This window comes from Scophthalmus maximus, chromosome 15 (genome assembly GCF_022379125.1).
Source record: "Scophthalmus maximus strain ysfricsl-2021 chromosome 15, ASM2237912v1, whole genome shotgun sequence".
Classification (NCBI taxonomy): Eukaryota; Metazoa; Chordata; class Actinopteri; order Pleuronectiformes; family Scophthalmidae; genus Scophthalmus; species Scophthalmus maximus.
Window position 1 is genome coordinate 2,827,216 of NC_061529.1, and position 23,673 is coordinate 2,850,888.

A 23,673-nucleotide genomic window follows, 5' to 3' on the forward strand; every position below is an offset into this window, starting at 1 on the left:
TTTCATCTTATGTTATGACTTTATCTTATAACATTGAGTCTTGTAATTCTCTGAGGTTTTTTCTCCTAAATTAATTACTTTACTCTCAAAATATTCATTCATATTTTCTTGTAAAATTGAAACTTTAATTCATAAAATTCTGACCTTATTCTTGATAAGGGCACATTCATGCTCCTTAGAGGATGAACCATATAGATTTTTTCTAATTACCCCATAGCTCTTCCTCTGGTGCCCCCTTCAGGACAAACTTGATTTTCAAAGTTTGGGATCAGTAAAGTACATCTATCTATAAATAATGCACATCTATCTTTATCAAAATATTTATAAATAATGCTTATCTATATCTATATATCTATAAATAATGCTGATCTATCTATCTATATATCTATAACTAATGCTGAGCTATATATCTATAAATAATTCTGATCTATCTATCTATATATCTATAAATACTGATGATGTATCTTTATCTATATATCTATAAATAATGCTGATCTATCTATCTATCTTTATATCTATAAAATAATGCTGATCTCTCTATATATTTCTATAAATAATGCTGATCTATCTATATCTATATATCTATAATAATGCTGATCTATATATCTATAAATAATGCTGATCTATATATATATATAAATAATGCTGATCTATCTATATATATGTGTAAATAATTCTGATCTATATATTTGTATATCTATAAATAATTCTGATCTATATATTTGTATATCTATAAATAATTCTGATCTATATATCTATATATCTATAAATAATGCTGATCTATCTATCTGTATATCTGTAAATAATGCTGATCTATCTATCTATATCTATATTTCTATATATAATCCCGATCTATCTATCTATATCTATATCTATAAATACTGCTGATCTATCTATCTTTATCTATATATCTATAAATACTGCTGATCTATCTATCTTTATCTATATATCTATAAATACTGCTGATCTATCTATCTTTATCTATATATCTATAAATAAAGGCGATGTGTAGATGTACAGGTGAGCTTCTCTTGATGCAGTTTGTCCACTGACCGCGTGGTGTCGCTGTTGAGCTGCACCTGCGCAGACGAGACAACCGCAGAGAAGTCATGTGACAGCGGACAGTGACCGCGCAGGTGATCAACTTCTAAAAAAAAAAAAAAGGCAAAAGAAAAGAAGTAAACTAAAGAGTTTTACCAGCTCCTGGTCCCGGGGGGTCGGTCCAGTGTTCAGTGGGGGCCTGTCTCCGCGTGCTGTGGGCCGGGCCATGACGCTCCGGGGGCGGGTCTCCCTCTGGAACCACGCAGCTGGATTTCTCTCTTCAGCATCCCGGAGGAAGCAGGCAGCGTCTCCCCGCAGCCACAGACACGTGTGTCCGCTCCGTCACTCCTCTGCTTCAGCCACCACCACCAGCCCCATCAACACCATCACCATCACCCCCATCACCATCACCCCCACCATCATGGCCGAGGAGGCGAAGAAACTGGCCGCTTACGCCGCCGTGGACAACCACGTCCAGGTACCGTTAGCTTCACGTGCTAACAGGCTGCTAGCTCGTAGCTTCCACCGAGTTAAGCAAATAGTTCTCTTTAGCTTCATGCTAGCAACGTTAGCTCACGGACGTTAGCCTAGCTTGTTACTTATGACCGTTACTTAACGTTTACAGTCCGGGGGGGGGGGGGGGGGGGGGATTAGCTCCGTGCCATGTGAGCTCGTCCCGGGGCAGCGGGTTAACTTTGGTCGGTGTGTAACTAAATATACACAGCCGAGCGTCACAGCATGTGTTAGCTGTTAGCTCCAGGCTAATCCAGATGTTTACATCATAGATGAAAAACTTAAAACATCCTGGAAACTCATTGACATCAAACTTTCCATTTGATTTCCTGTTAAGTATTAAGTATTGTAAAGGGAAGGTTCAATCAAAACTATATATGGACAATAGATATAACCATAAAGGGACAGATCAAAACTATATCCACAAGAGGAATCATGCTACCATCTTCAAAAGATTCTATCCTAAAAGTTGTCTGATGAAATGTCAGAAAAGAAGAAGACGTGGACGTGACGACATCATGAGGCGACTGATGAGTGATGTCACGAGACCGTCGCTTGTGAAGTGTGTCAGAAGACGTTTGTTGTCTTCATAAATTGCGGCAAAAGATATCCACACTGTTAAAGATAATTTTTCATGCGCGATTTCCCCCAGACTGAATGATACTTTTCTGTTGCTGTTGTGTCACCTACCGTGAATCAAACAGGTTGTGGCTCTCAGACACGTGAGGAGCTGATGTGAAGTTGTTTTTCAAAGCTCTTTCCTCGTGTCCTGCAGAACAACCAGGTGGTCGGAGTCGGCAGCGGGTCGACCATCGTCTACGCTGTGGACAGACTGGGTGAGTAGGACCCACCATGAATCTTCTCAGAAATTAAACGTTGTTAGCTTTGTTTTGGAGACAGTTCATTTTTAAATATATCAAGCAGGAGTGAAGTGTTTGTTTCTTTTAACAGAACTGAGAGATACACATATGATGCTTCTGTTCTCACGCTGTGTTTGTCGTTGGCTGCAGCGGAGAGAGTGCGTCAGGAGAAACTCAACATCGTGTGTGTGCCCACGTCCTTCCAGGTCCGTTTGAGACTCTCTGGTCACACTGTGGTTTAAAAAACATGTAACTGACACGTTCACGAAAACACTACAAGTGAGTTGCAGGAGAGGGATTAGTAAACCCTACAGTTCTGACGGATAAACAGGAATTTTTAGAGAAAAGTATCGAGGTCAACAGAAAGTCGCATCACTGCTTTTCTTCCTCACCCCTGATGTTTCTGCGTTAGTCACATTTTTCCCCCCATCGTCTCGTCCCTCCACAGGCCCGTCAGCTGATTCTGCAGCACGGCCTCACGCTGTCGGACCTGGACAGACACCCAGAGGTACGGCGAGCTCGTCGCGGATGGATCTGTGAAGGCTGTGGAAACGACAAATCCCCTTTGTTTTCCTGCCTGTTTACGGAGTCGTGTGTCTTTACAGCTCGATGTGGCGATTGACGGAGCAGACGAAGTGGACGCCGACCTCACGTTGATCAAAGGCGGAGGGTGAGTTCAGTTCAGTTCAGACGACAGACGTTCGGTCGTCGTCCGAACTCGTGTCTCACGGCTTCTCTCTCCGTCTCACAGCGGCTGCCTGACTCAGGAGAAGATCGTCGCCGGCTGCGCCAAACATTTCGTTGTCATCGCCGACTACAGGTTGGTGTTTCCTCGTTTACCTCCGGAGGAGAAGCGCAAACCACCGGAGAGTGTGTGACAACATGTTGGTCATAAATACAATAAATATATTATTTTTTTGTGGTTTATAACCGAAGATTTGTGTCTCTCTCTCACAGTTTTTTTATTTTTTTTTTTAAGTTACCAAGAACTACAGGAAATGATGTGCACATTTTCTGTGACTTTTTTGTGGAACTTTCATATTTTGGTGACATTTGAAATAATCATTTTTTTCATTCCCACAATATTTAATAATTCTGTGCCGAGTCACAATCAGAACAAATTGGAATTAGAGCGCTTATAAAATATAAGAGTCTGTAGTTGAGTCTGCATCTCGATGAGGAGTTGTAACAAGTTGATCGTGTCCAGCTTCAGTTTCTCGTCTCGTCGTCTCCTCTCAGGAAAGACTCCTCGGCTCTGGGTCAGCAGTGGAGGAAGGGAGTTCCTGTAGAAGTCATCCCCATGGCGTACGTCCCCGTCTCCAGGGCGATCGCCAGGCTCTTCGGAGGGGAGGCCAACCTGCGGATGGCCGTCAGTAAAGCAGTAAGTGGAGAGTTGTCGTCCTCAATCCTTCTCACTCAAAACTTTGCTTTGTGTTGCTCCTCGGTTTATTTATGAATCTTTAAATTGAATTCCGTTCAGGACTGTTGAGATCCGTCAGGTCTCACTCCAGGTCCAGGTTGAGAATAATGGGCGATGATACATTTTTCATGGTGACACTAAAACTTTACAATCTCCATATCTGGAAAAGGTCAGAGCAGCTGAACAAGCGATTTTTTAAATAAGGATCATCCTCGACACACTTTGTATTTTTACACTACGTTTTTACGTTATTTCCATTTTTGACTTGTAGTTGTGTTGAGGATCCTGTTTTTCGTGCTGAGTTATTTGTGATGATTATCGTTCCTTTGATAATTTGATCCTTTGATTTCTGTCTGATGAACTCTTTCAGCGGCCATCTTGGTGATAGATTAGCGTTTACAGGAACTTGTGAATGACTCTTGGTGTGTGTGTGTGTGTGTGTGTGTGTGTGTGTGTGTGTGTGTGTGTGTGTGTGTGTGTGTGTGTGTGTGTGTGTGTGTGTGTGTGTGTGTGTGTGTGTGTGTGTGTGTGTGTGTGTGTGTGTGTGTGTGTGTGTGTGTGTGTGTGTCCGTGTCCGTGTGTCCGTGTCCGTGTCCGTCCGGCTCTCAGGGTCCTGTGGTCACCGACAACAGTAACTTCATCCTGGACTGGAAGTTTGAGCGCGCTCAGAACTGGAAGGAAGTCAACACTGCGATCAAGATGATTCCAGGTGAGACTCAATGACGACAGCTCTGTGTTTTTAACGGGTTTCAGAATCTGCTGACATCATTCGGAGTGTGTCGGTGTTGTCCTGCCGAACACTCAGCGTCTCTTTCCCGTGTCGTGCTCAGGTGTGGTGGAGACAGGACTTTTTGTCGGCATGGCTGAACGGGCCTACTTTGGGATGGAGGATGGGAGCGTGCAGGTCCGGGATCCTCCGGTCAAATGAGGAGGTTCCGTGTTGCCCTCGTCGTCGTCGTCCCTCTTCTCGACTGACCTCACTTCTCCCGCAAGTGCCATGTCTATGATTTTTTTTTTTTTTTTTACACCTGGTCGCAATCCGGACGTGAAACTCACCTAAAAACCGGATTACAAAATTCGTCACTTGATCTTTCTCATCTTGCAGGTGGTGCTTCTGGTTCTGTGGGTGTTTAAAGTGCCTGATGAGTCAAATCAAGTTTATCTGATATCGATTTAAAGTTGTTGTTTTTTTTGGCTGCTTGGTTGACTGCTTCCTGTCATTAGCAGGTTTGACTTGTTGCCTGACAGTGCTGTGGTGAATCACTGCACTGCTGCAGAGGGAAATTAAAATGTGCCTTAATTGTTTTTCAAGTCCTGTCAAAAGAAACATGCCATTGAAGTTGCATTCAATAGCTCACACATTAAAAACCATCATCTCACTGTGAGCAGAACAAACTGGAAATGTGTTAGTTTCAACAGAGCAGTGTCTGGTCATGATGTTGCAGTTCAAATGTAATTCTCCTTGTTTATTTTGATCTTTAATGTATAATAACCAGTGTTGCTATGAACCAGTGGTGTGTTTTCCTGCTCTTGAGTAAGAACAGACGCTGTGAAATCTGTGGTTTCCTCTCAGTTTCAACAGTTACACGTCAAGTCCACAGTCTCACTGTGGAACAGAAAACAAAACCCTGAATGTGTGTTACTTTAATGCATGTACCACTTTCCACTGTGATCATTCTTTGCATGATGGAATCTCTCTCCTCACACAAACTGTCCAGTCACAAGACTTTGTCTCGTGTCAGAAACTTAAACCTGAATGAAGGTTTGAGGGAAAAGATGAAAGACAGTTATGCTATAAAAGTTGCATGTGTAATGACGAACTGTGAAGCTAGGATATGAACCATAACGACCACATGTACATTTTATGTGCCTTGGTAGACTGAAGCAATAATACAGCCTCTTGGTTTCAAATGTAGTTTTTTTGAAGGGCCAAAAGCTGCACTATTCAGTTTTATGGAAAGAAACTTCAGTAGTTCAGGACAAAAGATGATTCTCTGAAAGTTGCTTCAAATTGTATTTGGCTCCTCCTTCTGATTATTTCTGGGTCTTGTAATGATAAATCTTTAATACTGTATTGTGCAGCTTCGAAGAGGGAGAGTTGCAAAATGTTACGTTCACTGTGCAGCGAGTCTACTCTGTACTTTCACTGTCCACAGCAATTGTTAAGTTTTCTTATTTTAAAATCAAGGTCTCACAAAGCCTTAAACTCAGTTACCCTTATGTTTATGTTTATATGAGCAACTGCAGGATTGAATGCAGTCGTGTGGCACATTAGTCCACAGGTACGAACAATCTGATTCTATATTGTAGTCTTATGATTCTGTCATAAATCAGAAGGAAGTGGCTGGATGTGAGGAGGTTAAAATGCTGAGTGGACCGTGAAGTGAGAATGTGTGACCCAGTTTGGGTCAAATACAGAATGTGAACCATCGGTGGATATTATTTAATTTTTTTTGCACCAGCATGTCTTTTCTTACTTTCTTTACAAATTCACTGTGATAAATTTTTTACTTAATTTTTTGCTGTGAATATACAATTTCCTTTGCCAAACAATACAGGACCAAAATCATACCAATATGCCTCTGTGCTTTTATTTCTGATGATTCTCTTCCCTTGTAAAAAACCTGACGTGATGCCTGTTTTCGTTGTCTTCTATGATACCATAATAGTACGAATATCCTCAAGTTTTGGACTGTAGAAATGATTTATTTGTCATAAACATAGTTAAAGAAAGTGGGGGGAAAAGAAACCTGGATCTGCCCCTTAATCCACATCTGCACCAATATTAAAGGGGGTCCTCCCAAGCCCAGTCCCCATCCTTCCAGCAAGTTTTGTTGTAATCAGTTGAGGAGTTTTTGCGTAATCCTGCTAAAACTTCAACCAGACAAATCAACTGAAAAACTTGATTGTGTAATTCTCCATTATGGCCGCTTGGGGGCTCCAGAAACACAAGCAGCCTCATTGTGCTGCAAGGTGCTTCCTGCCACCTGGGCTCCCACTCGGTGACCTCATGGATAAATAAATAAATGTAAAATAATATCTTCTACATGCATTAAAGCAACTGTCTGTAACGTTTACAGTAAATGTCGCGTGTCACATATTCCATAATAACATAACTTCCTGACCTTCCTTGAAAGCGTTGTTCCAAGCTTTATATAAAACTAACTTTTAAAAAATACGATAAGATAAGATAAACCTTTATTCGTCCCACAATGGTGAAATTTGGGCATTACAGCAGCAAAGTGGACTGAAGAATATAGATTTTTTTTTTACAAAAAGCACTAGTATGTACAAAATATAACAAAATAATAACAATAAATAAATAAAAATATATAAATAGTATATACAGAGCAGTAGCAATAGTTGCACATGGAGACTAGATATAAATTTTGCACAGTTGGTTATTGCACTTTAAGTGTATCAGTGAATTGTTTTTACTGTGGTTGAGTTCTGTGTATTTGTGTGTGTTCTACTGAGAGCAAAATAAAATAAAAAATCACGCATGGTTAAAGTGACATTATGTCATGGCACTTCCTGACTGTTGATCTAGAAGTAAGAAAAAAACCTCGTGATCAGGAAGAGGAACTGTCTCTATCATCAGCAGCAACTCGGCCACGTTGGTGTTTTTTTTGTCGACTGTCTTGACAACTACCTTGATTGACAGCTGAACGAGCGAATCCCGTGTTTACAGTAAATCCGCGAGGGCACAATTCGACCAATAGCGTCGGAGCTTATTGCCGTCGTCTCTCCTATTGGACGGACGACGACATCTCCCACCAATCGCATCGTCCGCCGCGGGAATCGCCATCGGGAACTTGTTTGCGTCACCTTCCGCTGCGTGCTGTGTGGCAGCCGCCAGTGCGCCTGCGCCGTCTCGAAAGACAGAGGGCGAACCAATGAGGTGGGCCTGTTTGAGGGGCGGACACGCTCCGAGCCCGCCACTTTGAGTGACAGACGCCCGACGCAATCGCATTCTGCTTAGTATGCGAGTGTGCGCGATTTGACAGGCGGAGCGAGCCAATGAGAAACGGTTACATGCGTTTTTAACACTTGCGGGGATTTCGCTGTCCAATCGTCGTGTGGAAACAAGGCGGGACTTAGCGTTACCAAGGCAAGGCGAGCGAAGTATAAAGGGAATATCATGGAGTCCCAGTGGCTGTTTATGTTTACTTAAAGAACAGACCTGAATGGGCGTTTTTACCCCTCAACATTACGGACTTTACTTTGTAGTTAGACAGTTATATATAGATATAGATATATATTTACACCTCTTCAGTAGTTTTAAATGTGAAGATTTACGCGGCCCCTGGCATGTGAAGCTCATATTTCACTAATGTGCCAGTCTTACAAATGGAAAGGGGGCTTCGCTTTGGACACGTGAGCATTTCCCTGGTGCTCCTGCTGCTGCTCAACGCGCTCATCGGACCCGGGACTCCGCAGGCTCAGGGCTTCGCCACCCTGCGGGAGCCGCCGCAGCAGCCCGCCGCCGCCGCCGCCGCCGCCGCCGCCCGGACCGCGCGCTCGAGCCCGGCGGAAGATGGTGCGAGAGTCATGGAGCGCGGCTTGGGCAACGCAGGCGCCCCGGTCATCGGCGCGGACGTGATCGTGGAGGACGACGACAACGGGTCGGCGGGGGAAGCCGACGAGGCGTACGGAGAGAACAACGGAAACGTCCGACCCACAAGGTAACTTCACTCACTCCCCCCCCATCCTCTGTAAAACAAGCTAGCAGATAGACATCCATTATCGGACAACGCAAAGCACGCGCGAAATGTGCACAACGTCAACAACGACGACGACGACTCGACAGAGAAGGAAAACAAACTTTATCCCGTCGACGTCAACGAGCTAAACGTTTGTTTGCAGTTCGACCAGTCACCTCCCTCAGGCTCGTCAAACATCTGTGTCAACGACCCGATTCGCAACATCCTCTCCCAAAAGTGTCCTGTGATGAATATGAACGGGTTTACTGAACTGTCAAGAGCTAAAAAACACGGGGAGAGAGAAAAAAAACAAAAAAAAAACGATGGAGACGAGCGATTTAGACTTCGCGTCCGATAATGGACGCAGTGTTCAGATCAAAGTTAGGCGGTGCGACTCGAGCTAACTCGCTGCACAAGTTCTTATTCGTGCTTATTCAGAAGCGTTAAATCCACCGTGTGTCCAGTAAAGTTCATTTCCCCTGCGTGGCACGTCACAGGCAACACCAGCGCCATTTCTTTCGTGGAGCCAGAAAGTTTTTCGAGAGTGCAAATGTCCCCCCCCCCCCCCCAGTGAAACGTCCTGAACGGACTGTGGCTCGTAATCCGATTCTGCAGCTCAGCACGTAGTCCGTTACCTTCCTGTGTAGTTCAAAGCTGGTGTGATGTCATAGGGAAGTGACTATTGGCTTTTGTTTCCACCACTTGAAAATCCAAATCAAGAAAGGGGGGGTGATGATATGGCATCAGCTGACAACATCCTGTCATGACCCACAGCTCGCCTCCTCATCATCCTCCTCATCCTCCTCATCCTCATCATCCTCCTCACCATCTTCCTCCTCATCCTCCTCATCATCCTCCTCCTCATCCCCCTCATCCTCCTCTTCCTCCTCCTCCTCATCATCCTCCTCATCCTCCTCATCATCCTCCTCCTCATCCTCCTCCTCCTCCTCATCCCCCTCCTCCTCCTCATCCTCTCCTCCTCCTCATCCTCTCCTCCTCCTCGTCCTCACCCCCCCTTCTCCTCATCCTCATCCTCATCCTCATCCTCCTCATCCTCCTCATCCCCCTCCTCCTCCTCCTCCTCCTCCTCCTGACAGCAGACAGGCCACTTCTGAGCCCCGACAGGTCACGTTTGATAAATAAAGCAGGAGTCTGTCAGTCCGGAGGAGAAGATGCAGGAGGAACAGATGTTTGTGCTCGTCGCCGACACTCGTGAAGTTGCGAGACGGGGATGAAGGAGTTCGAAGCCTCGAGATCCCTGGGGGATCTGTTGTTGTTACTTTACTGAAGATGAACCATCTTTGTTCTCTTGCACAAACTGAGACATCACTTGTCCGCTCACGTACCTATGAGAACACATGTGAAACATGGCCCAAAAGAAGTGGTTTACGTTCCAGCGGCACAATGTCGTTCTTCTGAGAAATACTCGAGTCAAGAGTTCACGACACATCGGACTGAGCCCTCCTCCTCGACCTCCTCCTCCTCCTCCTCCCCCTCCTCGGACCTCCTCCTCCTCCTCCTCGACCTCCTTCTTCTCCTCCTCCTCCTCCTCCAACGCTGTTGGCTTCTCTGCCCAAAGTGAGATGCGGCTCTTGGCGCAGTGGGCAGGGCATCGATTCTGTCTTCCCTTGGTAAACAGGTTTTGACGCCCACCTCGGATGGTTGGCGAAGCCGCGGCGTCTTGCTCGTGATGTTCCTCCTCTCTGCCGCGTTATTCTTCTGTTTTTACAAAGACCATTACTTGTACTCGTTCGACTCTGCCACAGCTTCTTGAATCATTGTTATTTCAGTGCATTTGCCCCGTCAGGCCCCTTCACTAAATTATTCCCTGTGTAGTCTCATGAACGTGCCCGTCTGCTTTTCAAGACGGGAAGCCGGATCAAAGTGAATCATGGACTCAAGAACATTGCCATGAGTCAAATCCTTTTCTCAAGGTTTTTTTGGTGCCATGTCTTAGCACAGTACTTAAAAAAACTTGCTGCTGCTACGTGCTGATAGAAATGCAGCGCGGTTTTCCCCGTTTGCCGTCAAGCTTTTGGAATCTCGAGCCCACAACTTTAAGGGGCTTTCTGACAGCCCCCGAAGAATCGTACATTAGTTCTTCTTTAGGATGCCACACATTTTACGGCTTTGGTCACAACGGGGAGCTGCCGAAGCGAACCGTCAGTCCCACAAAGCTCACGGTGAGGTGATTAGTTGGTGTGTTCTTTTCGTAGTGTTGGAAGAGTAAAAGTGGCTCCAGAGTTTTCACCTGGTGCAACAGCACATAACAACAACAACGTCAGGGTGGAGAGTGATGGCGAAGGACTAACGGGAGGACGAGGCTGCCGCCCGTCATCTGCAGTGTACTGGTATCAACAGTGAAATCGAAAGCAGTTGGCTGAGCAGTTTGCTGTGATGGAAGCGGACTATTCCCCTGCCAGGCACCTCGTCGGCTGCACGAGAACCCGTGAGCGATCCTCCTCTTCCTCCTCCTCCTCCTCCTCCTCCTCCTCCTCCTCATGCTGCTGGTCACACCCTGCCGCCGCCGCTCGCTGCACCTGCACCATCTCCTGAGCAGTACATCTACCTGTGTCTGCCCCTTTCTGCTGAGGTTTCACTTTATCTCCCCACTTTCTCTTTTTCTCTCCATCATCATCTTTCTTCCATGTTCACTGTCTGTCCTGCACGACTCATTGACTTTGATTCCATCCCATATTGATCACTTTATAAAATTAGAAGAGTACTATTCAAAACATTAGAACATATTGTATATCTTGTACTTATTGTGCAATTACCCACAGAACAACACTTAAATCTCTGCGACTTTTCAAAAGCATGCTGCCGCCGCGCAGGGTAGGAAGTTGGCACAGCATCACAATAACAAACAGTCACGCTGATATGTAGAAGTCATCGAGATAAAGAACAAACAAGTCGCTCGTGAGGCAGGAACGAGAACGAACAGGTGAATTATTCACGTTGTGTAAAATGACAGCAAAGATTTGTCGCTGAAATAAAAAAATAATGAACTTGATGAGGAAGGTTTTTTTGTCAAAAGATTCAAAATCAATAGTCTGTGTCTGTTCGTCGAATTGTCTTTGTTGCATTTCTTTGTCTCTCTCTCATCTGACTCGTCCTTTACCTTCTCCCCCACCTCCGCACGTACACATTAACGTCGGCCCCCCTCGAGTATATCTTACTCCTCGTCGTCTCCACGCTCTGTTTCCATCCATCTGTCGGCAGGATTGTTGTTGAACTTTAGAAATGTCACCAAGCACATGAGACGTGATTGAGGCGAGTTTCTCCTTTGATATGAACAAGAAACTAAAACTGGAAAAATGTCTGACTAGAGCAAGTTGTGGTTGTGGGCCACTTCAGCTTCAGAAGAGATTTTAAACTCATTAATGACGTTGAACTTGGACGTAAAATACAACAAATACAGAAACTTTGATATATTCTGTACGTAATGGGTTTTGCAAAACATGTCACCACTCCTGTTGGTGACTTTACTGTACGAAGGCGACTGTTTACCGAGTTAATCAGACCAGGACTTGTGATAATAAAGTGCCACCCTGGGACGATAATAAAGTGAACACGCCTTCGATCAGACCGGCAGGTTCCCGCCATGTTCGTGTATGTATGGATACACACACATGTATAAGTACAGTAAGTGTGTGAAGTGAAGACGCAGACTTTTTTTTTTCTCTTCCAAATTAGATTTTGGAGCATTTCAAACATGGATTCTTGAAAACCAGTCAATGCTCAGATGTCAACAATGTTTTTTGTTGTTATTCGCAGCTGTTTTATGTCTTTCATATTCTTTTTTTAGCATTCCTGTTCCCTCCTCCCTCCACCCCCCGTATCCTGTCATCTATAAATATTCTAGATGTTGGCTTTGATCCGTCCGTCGGTTTGTGTGACGCAAGCTGCTGCTCTGTCGGCTGACGGCTGTCACCTCACTTTTAACTCTGCCATCTATACGTTACAAACTGCACTCTGGAGACTCGGTGTTTACGTCTGTGTGTGTGTGTAGTGTGAGAATCATGCATGTGACGGCACTGCCAGGTTTGATGCCTCCGCCGGGGCCGCCGCCTCCTCCTCCTCCTCCTCCTCCTCAGGGAGAACTTGGAGGTGAGAGGAGAGAGAGGACAGCAGCTTTGTTTGAACCTTCTACCCCCCCCACCCCCCACCCCCCACCCCCCTCCCCCTCGGGCCCTGCAGGGGCAACAAGCTCTTCTGGGCCGCCGCGCTCGCCGGCTGGCTCCCACCAGCCCTACTGCTTAGCAACAGCCAATCGGCCAAGCCGGGCAACTTCTTGGCCAATTGCGTCGGAGAGACGGGCTAGTGCTCAGAATTTGAGTCGGCCGCATGGGTCTGGCTATAGCTAGGTAGAGGAGGAGGAGATTTACTCATTTTTTTTCTCCTTTTTTTTTTTGGAGGGGAGTGGGAGATCACTTCCTTGTTGTTGTTTTTTCTTTTTCTTACTTTGTTGCAGTAGTCGTCTCTCTCTCTCTCTCTCTCTCTCTCTCTCTCTCTCTCTCTCTCTGTAACCAGGCAGGGAGATGTTGTTGGTTTTATTAATAGAAACTGTCCCCAAAATAACAGGTCAAGATGAAGTTGATTGAACTCCCTGTGGGAAGTTTTAATTGAGCACTTTCAAAGCTACTTCTACATCAGTCCCTGCAACAGTGAACGCTTCGGCATCACTGAGGACGGAGTGTCTCTTCACACAAGCTTAACTTATATAATCTCATTTAACCTTTGTCTTCACCTTACGTAACCGCAGTCTGGTGCCATTCCTTATGTCGTTGCTCCTGTTAAAGATACAAGTTATTGTTTATGCGAAGAAGTTCAGATGTGACGACCTTCAGTGACTTTCTTTCCACTCGGTGGCCACGACTCGCTTGGCGAGATGTTTGCAGGCTGTTTCGTAACCACGTGCAGTGACAGAACCGGGAACCAGCTGGTCATGCGTGTGACTGTTTAACAACACTGGTTCTTAACATGATTATTGTCAGTAGGTGTGAATTTTACTAGGTCGGTGGCTATTTTGGTAAGTCGGCAGGACACATCCCGCAGCACTGCAGTATGGGTGGGGCAGAGGCAGAAAGGTGGGCTGCTCTGAGAGAGGGAGGGGGGGATGAAAACAAGGAGTTCGCTGGTAGTCGGTGTAGGACCACGCTGTCTTGTTTTCACTCTGGATGGCTCCTCACTGCTTAGCAACAACGAATGAGATCCCCGGATCGGAGCTGCACTCCAGCCAATCGGCTGTCGGGGTATGTGGCGCCATAGATTTTTGGATTTTTACAGCATGTGAGATGATGTGTGTTGGAGAGGAGCAGGAGAGAGAGAGAGAGAGAGAGAGAGAGAGAGAGAGAGAGAGAGAGAGAGAGAGAGAGAGAGAGAGAGAGAGAGAGAGAGAGAGAGAGAGAGAGAGAGAGAGAGAGAGAGAGAGAGAGAGAGAGAGAGAGAGAGAGAGAGAGAGAGAGAGAGAGAGAGAGAGAGAGAGAGAGAGAGAGAGAGAGAGAGAGAGAGAGAGAGAGAGAGAGAGACTTTTTTAAGTGGTGTGTTTTTTTTAATAAACCACGCCTTCTGCTGCAGTGACCCTGGCGGACGTGAGGTCGATCAAGAACGCATCATTCAGCTGTTAGCTTTCGGGACATAAAAAAAATATCACTTGTTTATTCAACAGGTTCAGAGGACAGTTACATAAAACCTTCGAGTCACATTAAGCCGTACTTAAGTGCCAGAGTTCAGTCAACTGTGATTCTTAATGTCTCTTTAGACTTACCGGCACATGCTGCCATGTCAGTCACTAGTTTAGATGTTTTAATCTGGAGAAGTGTTCACAGTAAGTATTGTTAGTCACATGGGCGCAAAAGAAAAGGACAAAGCTTTTGTTGCCTTCTGTGTTGTGTTGTGTTGTGTTAATTGTGGGATTGCCAGAACTCAAAGGTTTAATCTGAAAGATTTTAGTTTCTGGCTTCAAGTATTTGTTCTCACGGTAATCATAACTGGTATTGTTTTCCTTTTCTTGTCCGATACGATTATACATGTATCATTTCAAATATATGTAAAACCTTCTCCGCTGTGTGTGTCATGTGTCCAGTTTAAGGGAATGCACTTGCCACGGTGCAGCTGGTGGTGCTGCTGGGTGCGGCCCCGGCTCAGAGCCGCATCCATAACTTTCGCACCACGTGCTCCCCACGCTCCCATATTTTTGTCCTGCCTCGCTCCCGCGGCTGCACGGGATGCTGGGCGGCAGCTGCGCGGCAGCAGAACTCCACACTCGCTGTTGCATGGTTACAGACGGCTCTGCCTCACCGTTGGCTCAGAGTCTGCAGAGCCGCCCGTCCATTGGCCGAGCGAGTTGGAAAAACACTGCTCTCATTGGCTGCCGGGGACACGGCAGCTCCGTTGCGATTGGCGCAGCTCAGCGGCTCCCGCTCCTCGGAGACTCGGGCCTGTGTAAACATCCTGGTTGTTTCTTTCAATGGAGTGTGTGTGTGTGTGTGTGTGTGTGTGTGTGTGTGTGTGTGTGTGTGTGTGTGTGTGTGTGTGTGTGTGTGTGTGTGTGTGTGTGTGTGTGTGTGTGTGTGTGTGTGTGTGTGTGTGTGTGTGTGTGTGTGTGTGTGTGTGTGTGTGTGTGTGTGTGTGTGTGTGTGTGTGTGTGTGTGTGTGTGTGTGTGTGTGTGTGTGTGTGTGTGTGTGTGTGTCTTGAGGAGCCGGGAGTCTGGTGAGAGCGAGGCTAATTGGCTCCCTGCTCCGCCATATACGCCTGGTGATTGAAGAAACACTCGGCACTGTCATGACACTTTTGACAGCGTTACAGGCTGAGGACACTAACAACCCTCAGTCTGTCGGCAGCCTCACCACTTCTGCCTCTTTATCTTCTTTTCATTCTCTACTCCCAACGTCTCTTTCAGCCCTTTCTCCGCCGACACCGCCTGCATTTGTCACAGTCGACGGCGGCGGCGGCGGCAGCAGCGGCAGCGGCAGCCCCACAGGCCACATGTTTTCCCTTTGGTGATGAGCGGAGCGGCGGCGTCTCGGGGCTCAGCCGTGGAAAATAAATGGCCTTGATTTCAAAAGGATACAGTAGGGCTGTTTGTTTTCTTCGGGGTCGTCTTGTAGCTGCTCCATTACCATCACGGTACCTAAGTTGTACAGTGTGCAGCCCCCACCCCCACTCCCCCGTCCTCTCCTCCTCATCCTTTATCGGGAGTACAAAGAGTCCACAAGAGCCTTTGATCTCCCGTTTCAGAATGAGAATTCCTCTATCTCTCTCTTCCATCTCTCTTCCTGAAGTTTTGCACCCGATGCTCCCGGTGACTTCCCCTGCATCACTTCTACATTGGCGGCGTGACTCGGGAGGGGGGCAGGGCAAAGCCGAGAGAAAGGCCGCCGAAAAAGCTCCCACCCTCTCAGAGAGCCGCCTGCTTAGCAACAACCAATCAGCCTAATATTTTTGGCAGGGCCTCGCAGCCAATGGAGAGGGGGCGAGTAGCGGGGCTTTGGCGCTCTGTTTTTTTATTGGCGGCTGAGTGGGGGAAACAATGTTTTTTTCTTTGCTTTTCTTAGCGCGCCGTACTTTTTGCGCAAGCGGCTGATAATGCTCCGAGCAGATTTGGGGAAGATAATCTTGGGCTTTGATGGCACTGAAAGACACATGGCTCATTACTCTTAAGTGAGCCTATTTGCATTTTTATGCAAAAAAACCAACCTCCAGCTCCAGTTGAGCTGAAGCAGCTAACTGGTCCAGAGCGGCAAGTTTAACTCGTTTCGTATTAAGAGGAACCTTCCGGGAAATGATTTTGCCCCCATCTGAAAGAATCCATTTCTTTAGTTTGTCCTAAGGCCTAAACATCCTGGAACATGCTCCTTCCCCTTCATGACTGAAGAGTGTTCGATACCAGAGATCAATAAGGGATTACAGCCAGTCAATAGCAATTCCCCCGCTCGGTGTGAATGACGGATGGAGCGCTTGATGCTCATGTTAAACACACGAGAAGTGCACGTAAATAAAAGCGATGGATGGCGTCGAGAGGCCGCGTTTTCTTAATTCCTTCATTATTTCTTGGCAAAGAGAAACACTTTTTCTTCCTTTCTCAGCCTCAGCCGTCTTGTCCACCCCCCGAGGGAGGCAGTTAAAAAACCCATATGCCCCAGTGGCCAACGGAGGGAAACTTGGGTCCCAGCTGTGTGGATGTGAGGCGGCGGCGGCACCATCGAGTGCCCAGAGGCAGCATCATGTGTGCTCGGCAGCAGAGCCATTGCTGGTTAGATAAAAGCTAAAAGCCCAGTTTGACAGCAGCTCCTCTTTAGACAGATTCAAATCAATAGCCCCCCGCCCCCCGCCAGCGCTCCGGACATGACTGACAAGCCGTGCCGCACAAGAGTAAGAAGGGCGAAGGGTGGGGACCGATGTCTCCGTTTCATTCAAGTCAGTCCCACTTTTTTATAGCCTGGAGATGCTCGACAGAAGAGGAGGAGAGATGTTTAAAAAAACTCGCTGTGTGGGCACATGAAAGAAGAATAACATTCAATCTGGGGGAAACCCTCGAACGAGTCCATGTTTGGGTAGAGAACGCGCAGAAAAATGCACTTTTATTTCAGGAATCCATCTCCGCAGTAATTTCTGAATCTTTTTTCCTGAGGTGAAGCTCAGTGTTGCTATGAGGAAGTCACGGCTCCCATACATCATCACTGTCACCTCCCGCCTCTTAGTCCCTCCTCTCCTATTTTTAGCTGCTCGTCCTTTTTCAGGCCATTAATGTGTGGATGAAAAATGTGGAACACGGTCCACTTTGTTTTTCTGTAACGGTATTAAATATAAAACTTTTTTTTTTGGTGTCGACCACTGTCGACTGTCATTGACACATGGGTTTCATCCGTGTTCTAAAACTTTCTGAAACTAAGAAAGAAAAGACCTCTGTGAGTCTCTGAAGGGTTTGGTTGTTTTCCTAACAGTTCTTATTTTCATGAGCAAGACAAGCCAATGTTTCAGTTCGATTCAATTTGATTTGCAAAGTGCCAAATCAAAATGTTTGTGAACAAATGATCTGCCAATGTGGCCGAGTCCAGAAGAAATCCATGGAATAAAAGAGTCTTTTGTTGATGCATAAAATATGTATTTGCGCTTTAACGTATACATTAAGATGCATTCAGACATGTACTCAAGTCTGAACTTTCTCCTGATATTTTCCGGAGGGGCTGCATGTGAGAACACAAATGTCCACAAATCTTGCTCAGGACATTTTCCAGACTTTTTTCCCGCCTTAGTGAAATATCCGGAAAATGCCCGCGTGAGAACACTGCGGGAAAAATCTCCAGAAAATGACAAACGCACACAAACAGCCACCCTGTCCTGCCTCCTGCTGCTCTACCCAGATGCCACAGAATGCTCCGTAAAAACGTTCCTGCTGTTGTGAACGCGCCAGGCTCCGACGACCTCCCGCTGCGTTCGTCATTTGCAAAAGTGAATCTGGGAGTTTGTGTCTTCGGTGCAATTCCGCGGCGGTAATAACAGTTTTGAGTCTGACAAAAAAAAAGTAACGGTGGCAAAATCCCCCTGTGAGCTTCTTTCAAACAGTCTCTCTCACCATCTGCTGCAGAGCACCATCAGTTTGCTCTTCACACACCTGAGGCGCAGCAGACTCGCGTGTCGCTGCTAAAGAAGCCGGAGAGCGATTAAAGTTCACGTTCAAGTTTTTTTCATTCCTTTTTTTCAACTTCACTTCGCCTCCAGATATTTCAGTCTGCGTAGCCCCGTCCGTCTCTCCATCCAGCATTTCAGACATAGTTAATGGTTTCAAGCTATTTGCATCCTAAATGAACCGGGTCCATTTTTGGTGGATTCCTGTTTACTTCACCATCAGATTGCATTTATGATCTCACATGTTCCCACTGTAATTTTTATGTAAAATAAGTCAGTGTGTGTGCGGTGGATGTCTGGTGAGGTCAGATCTGCTCCCGGCTATAAGGACGGGCGTCGTCCTGGCACAGGTGGGCTGTGGGCTGTGGGCTGTGGGCTGCCGTTGAAGGTCACTGTGATTGCTAATCAAGGGAAGACTAGACAGTGAAAGACAACAGCTGCACCACCGCACGTCTTTGCCCTTTATTGTCTCGTCTGTGATGGTATTAGACTGTAACCCCACCCCACTGGGTTAATGACGTTAAAGGACACCAGTATGCAAAGCTGCAATAGCCTGTCTCCAAACCTTTCAAGTGTGATGAACTCTTTCCGTTGTGCCCACAGGTCTCTGGTAATCATCAGTACTCTGGACGGGCGGATCTCGGCTCTGGATCCTCACAACCAGGGCAGGAAGCAGTGGGATCTAGATGCCGGCTCAGGCTGCCTGGTGTCCTCCAGCCTCAGCAAACCTGAGGTACTGTAGTAGACCAAAACCTCTGTTTCCTTTGCACCGTTTATTTATTTTATTCGATTACACTTTTTCAGTGTTTCTCTTTCCTCTAGTGTGTTATATTTTTTTTTATGTATTTAAAAAGGTCTGCAAATTTAAAAAGGGAAACCCTCTCCCCGATAGAAAACACTAATCCTGAAGCTCCTGAAACAACTCGTCAGTCGTCCAGACCATACTTCTGTAACGTTGTGACATCATCATACTACGGACGTGCATACAAGCATGTCTAGTGGCTAGTCTGGCACGACTTCCTCCATGCACTGGACGCCTTTGACCAATCACAACAGAGTAGAGCCAGCTGACCAATCAGAGCAGACTGGACTTCATTGGGGAGGGAGGGGCCTTAAAGAGACAGGAAGTGTTTCAGACAGGCTGGAAAGAGGAGCTGCAGGAAACTGATGTGTTTACTGAACATTAGAGCATGTGATCCTTCTCAAGTAATAACCCAGATTAAAAATTATGAATCTGAATATGAGCAGAATATGTCTCCTTTAGGGCATCTATAATTTAGATTTAGTGCTCGTTCTGTTAACCCTTACAAATGAAAATGCTAGTTCTCATACTGCGGAGTGGAACAAGATCAGCCTCATCAACCACAGCCACTTAAACAGACATCACCCGGCTGATTAACATCTACCAGGGGATGAAAAAGTCAATTTCCACAGTCTTGACGTGTCAGTGGGGGGTTAAAGAAGCCGTCTGGTCTCCAGCTTCGCCTCAAAACAAACGCTGCACCCCTCCGGACTTTCTCTCTCCCTCTGTTGACAGCAAGACCAATAATTGAACCCGTTGCACTTTGAAACAGTTCGACCGCGGGGTTTACCGGTGGCTTACATTCATTTCATGTATACACATACATAATACATAGCAGACATCGTGTGTACTGTACACACCCCCACATAAATCTGAGAGTAGCTGTTTTCCGCCTGGAGGATTAGCCTCTTTGTTGAAGGTGGTGGTTTACACACACGAGCGCTGCAAGACCCTCGTCTGTGCGTGCACACAGAGGCTTAAACCGCCCACACCGCCACGCTGAGAGCGGAGCGGAGCCCAGAGCGAGACCCGAGCGCCGCTCTCCCAAATAAACAGCAGAGATGCGCTGGTGGTTTCACTTTCATGTGGACTCACTCCGCTTGATAGTTTTGCCTCGGGGGGAGAAAAAAAGTCGGCCTCTGATACTAACAAGGGTATGGGTGGCTGCTGATATCAGTTTGACTTCAGTTGGTGAGTGTGATGAACTCTGTGGCTCGGTTATATATGTACGTCTGCTTTTTAAAAAAATTATCTAGAACCATTTCATCAAGTTTAATATCTTCTGACAGGAAGACGAAAAAAAGCCTGGCTCGTGGGGGTGATATTTGACTTGATTTTTATTTACCCATGAACAACAACAAAAAACTAAAATCTGATAAAAACACAAAGATAATCGGATTCCATCAAAGAACAAAACAAGGATGCGTTCGGGAAGGAGCAGGCAGAAGCATAGTACTTATACACACTTATATAGTCCTGCCCCAACTTTACATTATCATATTATTACAGAAAAAAAACAAATACATGTGTATATACTGCATGTGTGTATATATATATATATATATATATATATATATATATATATATATAAACTGCGTACAGAACTGCAGGTCATACAACAACATACCGCACAACAATACACTGTAGCTAAATAGCAAAAGAATATATTCAGGTCTCCTTCTTTCTGTATTGGTCAAAAATATGTTTTGGTTTGTTTTTTCCTGACAGTAGTGGATTAGATTGATTTGGAATCAGTTGGCGGTCCCCGGCAGCAGCACAGACAAAGAAGAAGAGCCAACCCACCGTGTGTTCTGTTGACGGCTCATAAGCAACGAGCACTTGGCTCAAAAGAAAAGATGTTCAAAATTATATCACAAAATAAGCAGTTCTTAGTTGATATTCAATTATCCAAATATAGCCCTTTTTGTTGTTGTTGTTGTTGTTGCTAGCTTTAGAGGAATTTCATTCAAGTGTTCAAAACCTCCCACATCTCAGCGAGTGAAGTGGATCTGGAGGAGCTGCCGTTCAGCCCGAGGAGTCTCGTCTGCAAACCTACAATTAGAAAGACGGATCTAATCACTGAACCATCGGCTGCTGTGCAAAGTGGGTTTGCCACTTTAAAAAGCCTCCAGACTTGTTCTGCTCTGCAGCACGCGCTCGAGATTTTTAGCTCCGAGGACCCTGTTTCCAGGGTCCTCGGAGGTTCTAGTGTGGAGAACCCCTGAAGGTTCCTCCGAGCACTTCAGTCGAGACTGTGTGTGAGAGAGCAGCCGAACAGAATGTACATTTGACCTTGAATATAAAGTTGTCGGCAACTAGGCTGAATTAGAATATATCACATCGTGTTTTTTTACATTTTATTTTACAAAGTGAATCTCACTTTTCCTTCTCTTTAGGAAATGTAATTGTGACAAAACGTGCGTGCGTGCGCGTGCGTGTGTGCGTGCGCGCGTGCGTGTGTGTGTGTGTGTGTTCACCTGTTGGTTTTCATTCGGCTGACAGGGTGGAACGAGGAGAGGTCCCCGTCTTCTCTGAGTCTGAACCCAGTGACTCGCTCGCTGTGACGTCATTTGTTATGATCGCTTGTGTGTGTGAGTGTGTGTTGCCTTTATGCCCGTTTACTTTATGTAAGAGTAAACGCAGCCTTGCCATCTCTGCCCCCATAACCTGGGATGCCTGTCTGGTACCTACCCTCTCTGTATGACTGGGTGTCAGATTGGGGGGGGGGGGGTCACTACAGTCTCCTGCCACCACTACCCCCACAACGCCTCCCAAGCTCTTAGCAACAGTTTCATCGGATCCCTGAGACACCAGTCTGCTTGGTGATTAGAGGCTAGGGGGGTCTGCCGCCGTGCCATTGGCTGGCCCCGACACGCCGGGGAGGAAGCAGCCAGTCACCTGCTGCATCTTGCGGTGTGTGTGTGTGTGTGTGTGTGTGTGTGTGTGTGTGTGTGTGTGTGTGTGTGTGTGTGTGTGTGTGTGTGTGTGTGTGTGTGTGTGTGTGTGTGTGTGTGTGTGTGTGTGTGTGTGTGTGTGTGTGTGTGTGTGTGTGTGTGTGTGTGTGTGTGTGTGTGTGTGTGTGTGTGTGTGAAGGACAGCAGAGCCACAAACAGCATTGTCTGCAGAAAAAGAAGCCATCACTTCAAAAAGCCAAGAGTTGCTCGGGGGTGTTTGGAGGGACGGGGGTGGGAGTGTGTGTGTCGGAGCAACATGCCGTGAGTCATGCAACGGGGGCGGGGTTAAAGGGATGTAGTGTGGGGGGGGGGGGGATTTGGGTGATTAGCGAGGTGAGGTAATGCCTCATTCCAGAGATGATGTCATCACACAATAGACAATACACACATTCCACAGTGTACACACACACACACACACACACACACACCTGCGTACCTCTGCTGGCACGCAGTGTGAACCAATGAATGTGAAGAGACTATGATTGATTGCAGCTCGATGACTAACCAGCGATCGCCTAGCGGTGACGCACTGACTAATATGACGAGCAATAATTCTTCTGGCGTGGAGAAGGAAATGAAAACAGCAAGCTGAGCAATTTTATTTATCATTTAATTTTTTTAATGTCATTTGTGCTTCAAACTTACAGCAATTCTCTCTCTCGCACGCACGCACACATGCACACACGCACACAGACACACACACACACACACACACACACACACACACAGTCTGCCACCTTTAAATGGAGCTGCAGCCTTGTGGGCCAACAACAGTGGCACATTAGCAGTGAGTGAGGGCTGACTCTGTTTGACAGGATCGCTGGAGCATCAGCATCAGCACCAACACACGCACACACACACACACACACACACACACACACACACACACACACACAGCAACTGTCTGCTAAATTTCTCAAGGGTACAATGACATAATTAGAAACACTTCATGATAATCAAGTGGAAGACTTGGGAAGAACGCCAGCATGACATATTGTGTATGAAAAAACAACATTTAAGATAAAATAATAAATGTGAACTAATGATAATCGCAGTGCACATTATCATACATTAAAGAGCAAAACAAAATATGTTAACTTACAACCTGAGGTCTGGATGTGCAGTGGCTCCCTGAAGCTAACGGACGACTGTCTCAAAATAACTGTTATGGCACAGCTTTCATAAAAATATCCACTGATAGTAGATGGTGGATATTTTTGTTGGAGAAAGGGGCACATTCAAAAAAAAAAAAAAGTGTGCGAGACATGAATGAGTCTGATATGAAGCTCTTAAAAATTAATAGGTCTGAGGAAAGACACGGGGAGAGGGAAAACATTTGTGCTGAGCAGGCAGTTTTAGTTTTCTTTTTAATAATTCAAAATATTTTTTTAGGTGATCGTCTCTTTTGACTCATTAATTTTATTACCCTTACACAGTTTAAAATTCATCATTTCATCCCAATGAGTTGCAAGGCGTTTGCTTTTTCGTTTTGGAAGATATAGCAGAAATATTAATCTCAAAACAAGACCCTTAAAAGAATATAGAATAATAAGACCAGTGAAACAAAGAGCAGACAGACATAAAACAACTGAGTGGGGGTTGGCAGATGATCATAAATTCATATGCATTTCATCAAAGGATACCTTTCATTTCCTTTGATGGGTTGTTTTCCTGTAAAATCCTTTAAAAGGGGGCTACCATATTGTTATAAAAATAGACCCACTGACCTCAAACAGTTTCTTTCTC

At 45.9% G+C, this 23,673-nt stretch overlaps 2 protein-coding genes and 1 long non-coding RNA gene across 6 annotated transcripts in view; 2 read left to right on the forward strand and 1 right to left on the reverse strand.

The window, feature by feature from the left end:
- Nucleotides 1–1,104: 1,104 nt before the first annotated feature.
- rpia (ribose 5-phosphate isomerase A (ribose 5-phosphate epimerase)) lies at nt 1,105–6,405 on the forward strand. Its single transcript, XM_035610702.2, has 9 exons — nt 1,105–1,519; nt 2,330–2,390; nt 2,565–2,620; nt 2,863–2,922; nt 3,020–3,084; nt 3,166–3,234; nt 3,654–3,795; nt 4,444–4,543; nt 4,665–6,405. Exons 1-9 carry the CDS (start codon nt 1,268–1,270, stop codon nt 4,760–4,762), a joined length of 903 nt encoding a protein of 300 aa, XP_035466595.1. The 5' UTR covers nt 1,105–1,267; the 3' UTR covers nt 4,763–6,405.
- LOC118286336 lies at nt 1,920–2,947 on the reverse strand. The gene is made up of 4 exons (XR_004785367.2): nt 2,807–2,947; nt 2,542–2,636; nt 2,245–2,386; nt 1,920–2,169 (listed from the first exon to the last, which is right to left on the reverse strand). It is a non-coding gene; the product is annotated as an uncharacterized LOC118286336 (long non-coding RNA).
- Nucleotides 6,406–7,697: 1,292 nt separating the features above from the next.
- eif2ak3 (eukaryotic translation initiation factor 2-alpha kinase 3) overlaps nt 7,698–23,673 on the forward strand; it is a 29,608-nt gene continuing 13,632 nt past the window's right edge. For 2 of the 4 annotated variants that reach the window (XR_007032193.1, XM_035610116.2), the window contains exons 1-2: nt 7,699–8,519; nt 18,775–18,904. Coding sequence is in view for 2 of the 4 variants with exons in the window: in XM_035610116.2 (XP_035466009.2) it covers nt 8,185–8,519; nt 18,775–18,904 (465 nt within the window). In the remaining 2 variants the exon portion in view is untranslated. Of the gene's footprint in view, nt 8,520–12,502; nt 12,648–18,774; nt 18,905–23,673 lie in introns of those variants that run through there. The other 2 variants (XM_035610117.2, XM_047337672.1) reach the window with 2 other exon arrangements.

Bases quoted from the DNA above. Each gene is read 5' to 3' on its own strand.
- rpia (XM_035610702.2), top strand. From the start codon at position 1,268: ATGACGCTCCGGGGGCGGGTCTCCCTCTGGAACCACGCAGCTGGATTT. The intron at 1,520-2,329 runs GTACCGTTAGCT...CGTGTCCTGCAG, and splicing joins CCGTGGACAACCACGTCCAG to AACAACCAGGTGGTCGGAGT. The intron at 2,621-2,862 runs GTCCGTTTGAGA...GTCCCTCCACAG, and splicing joins GTGTGCCCACGTCCTTCCAG to GCCCGTCAGCTGATTCTGCA.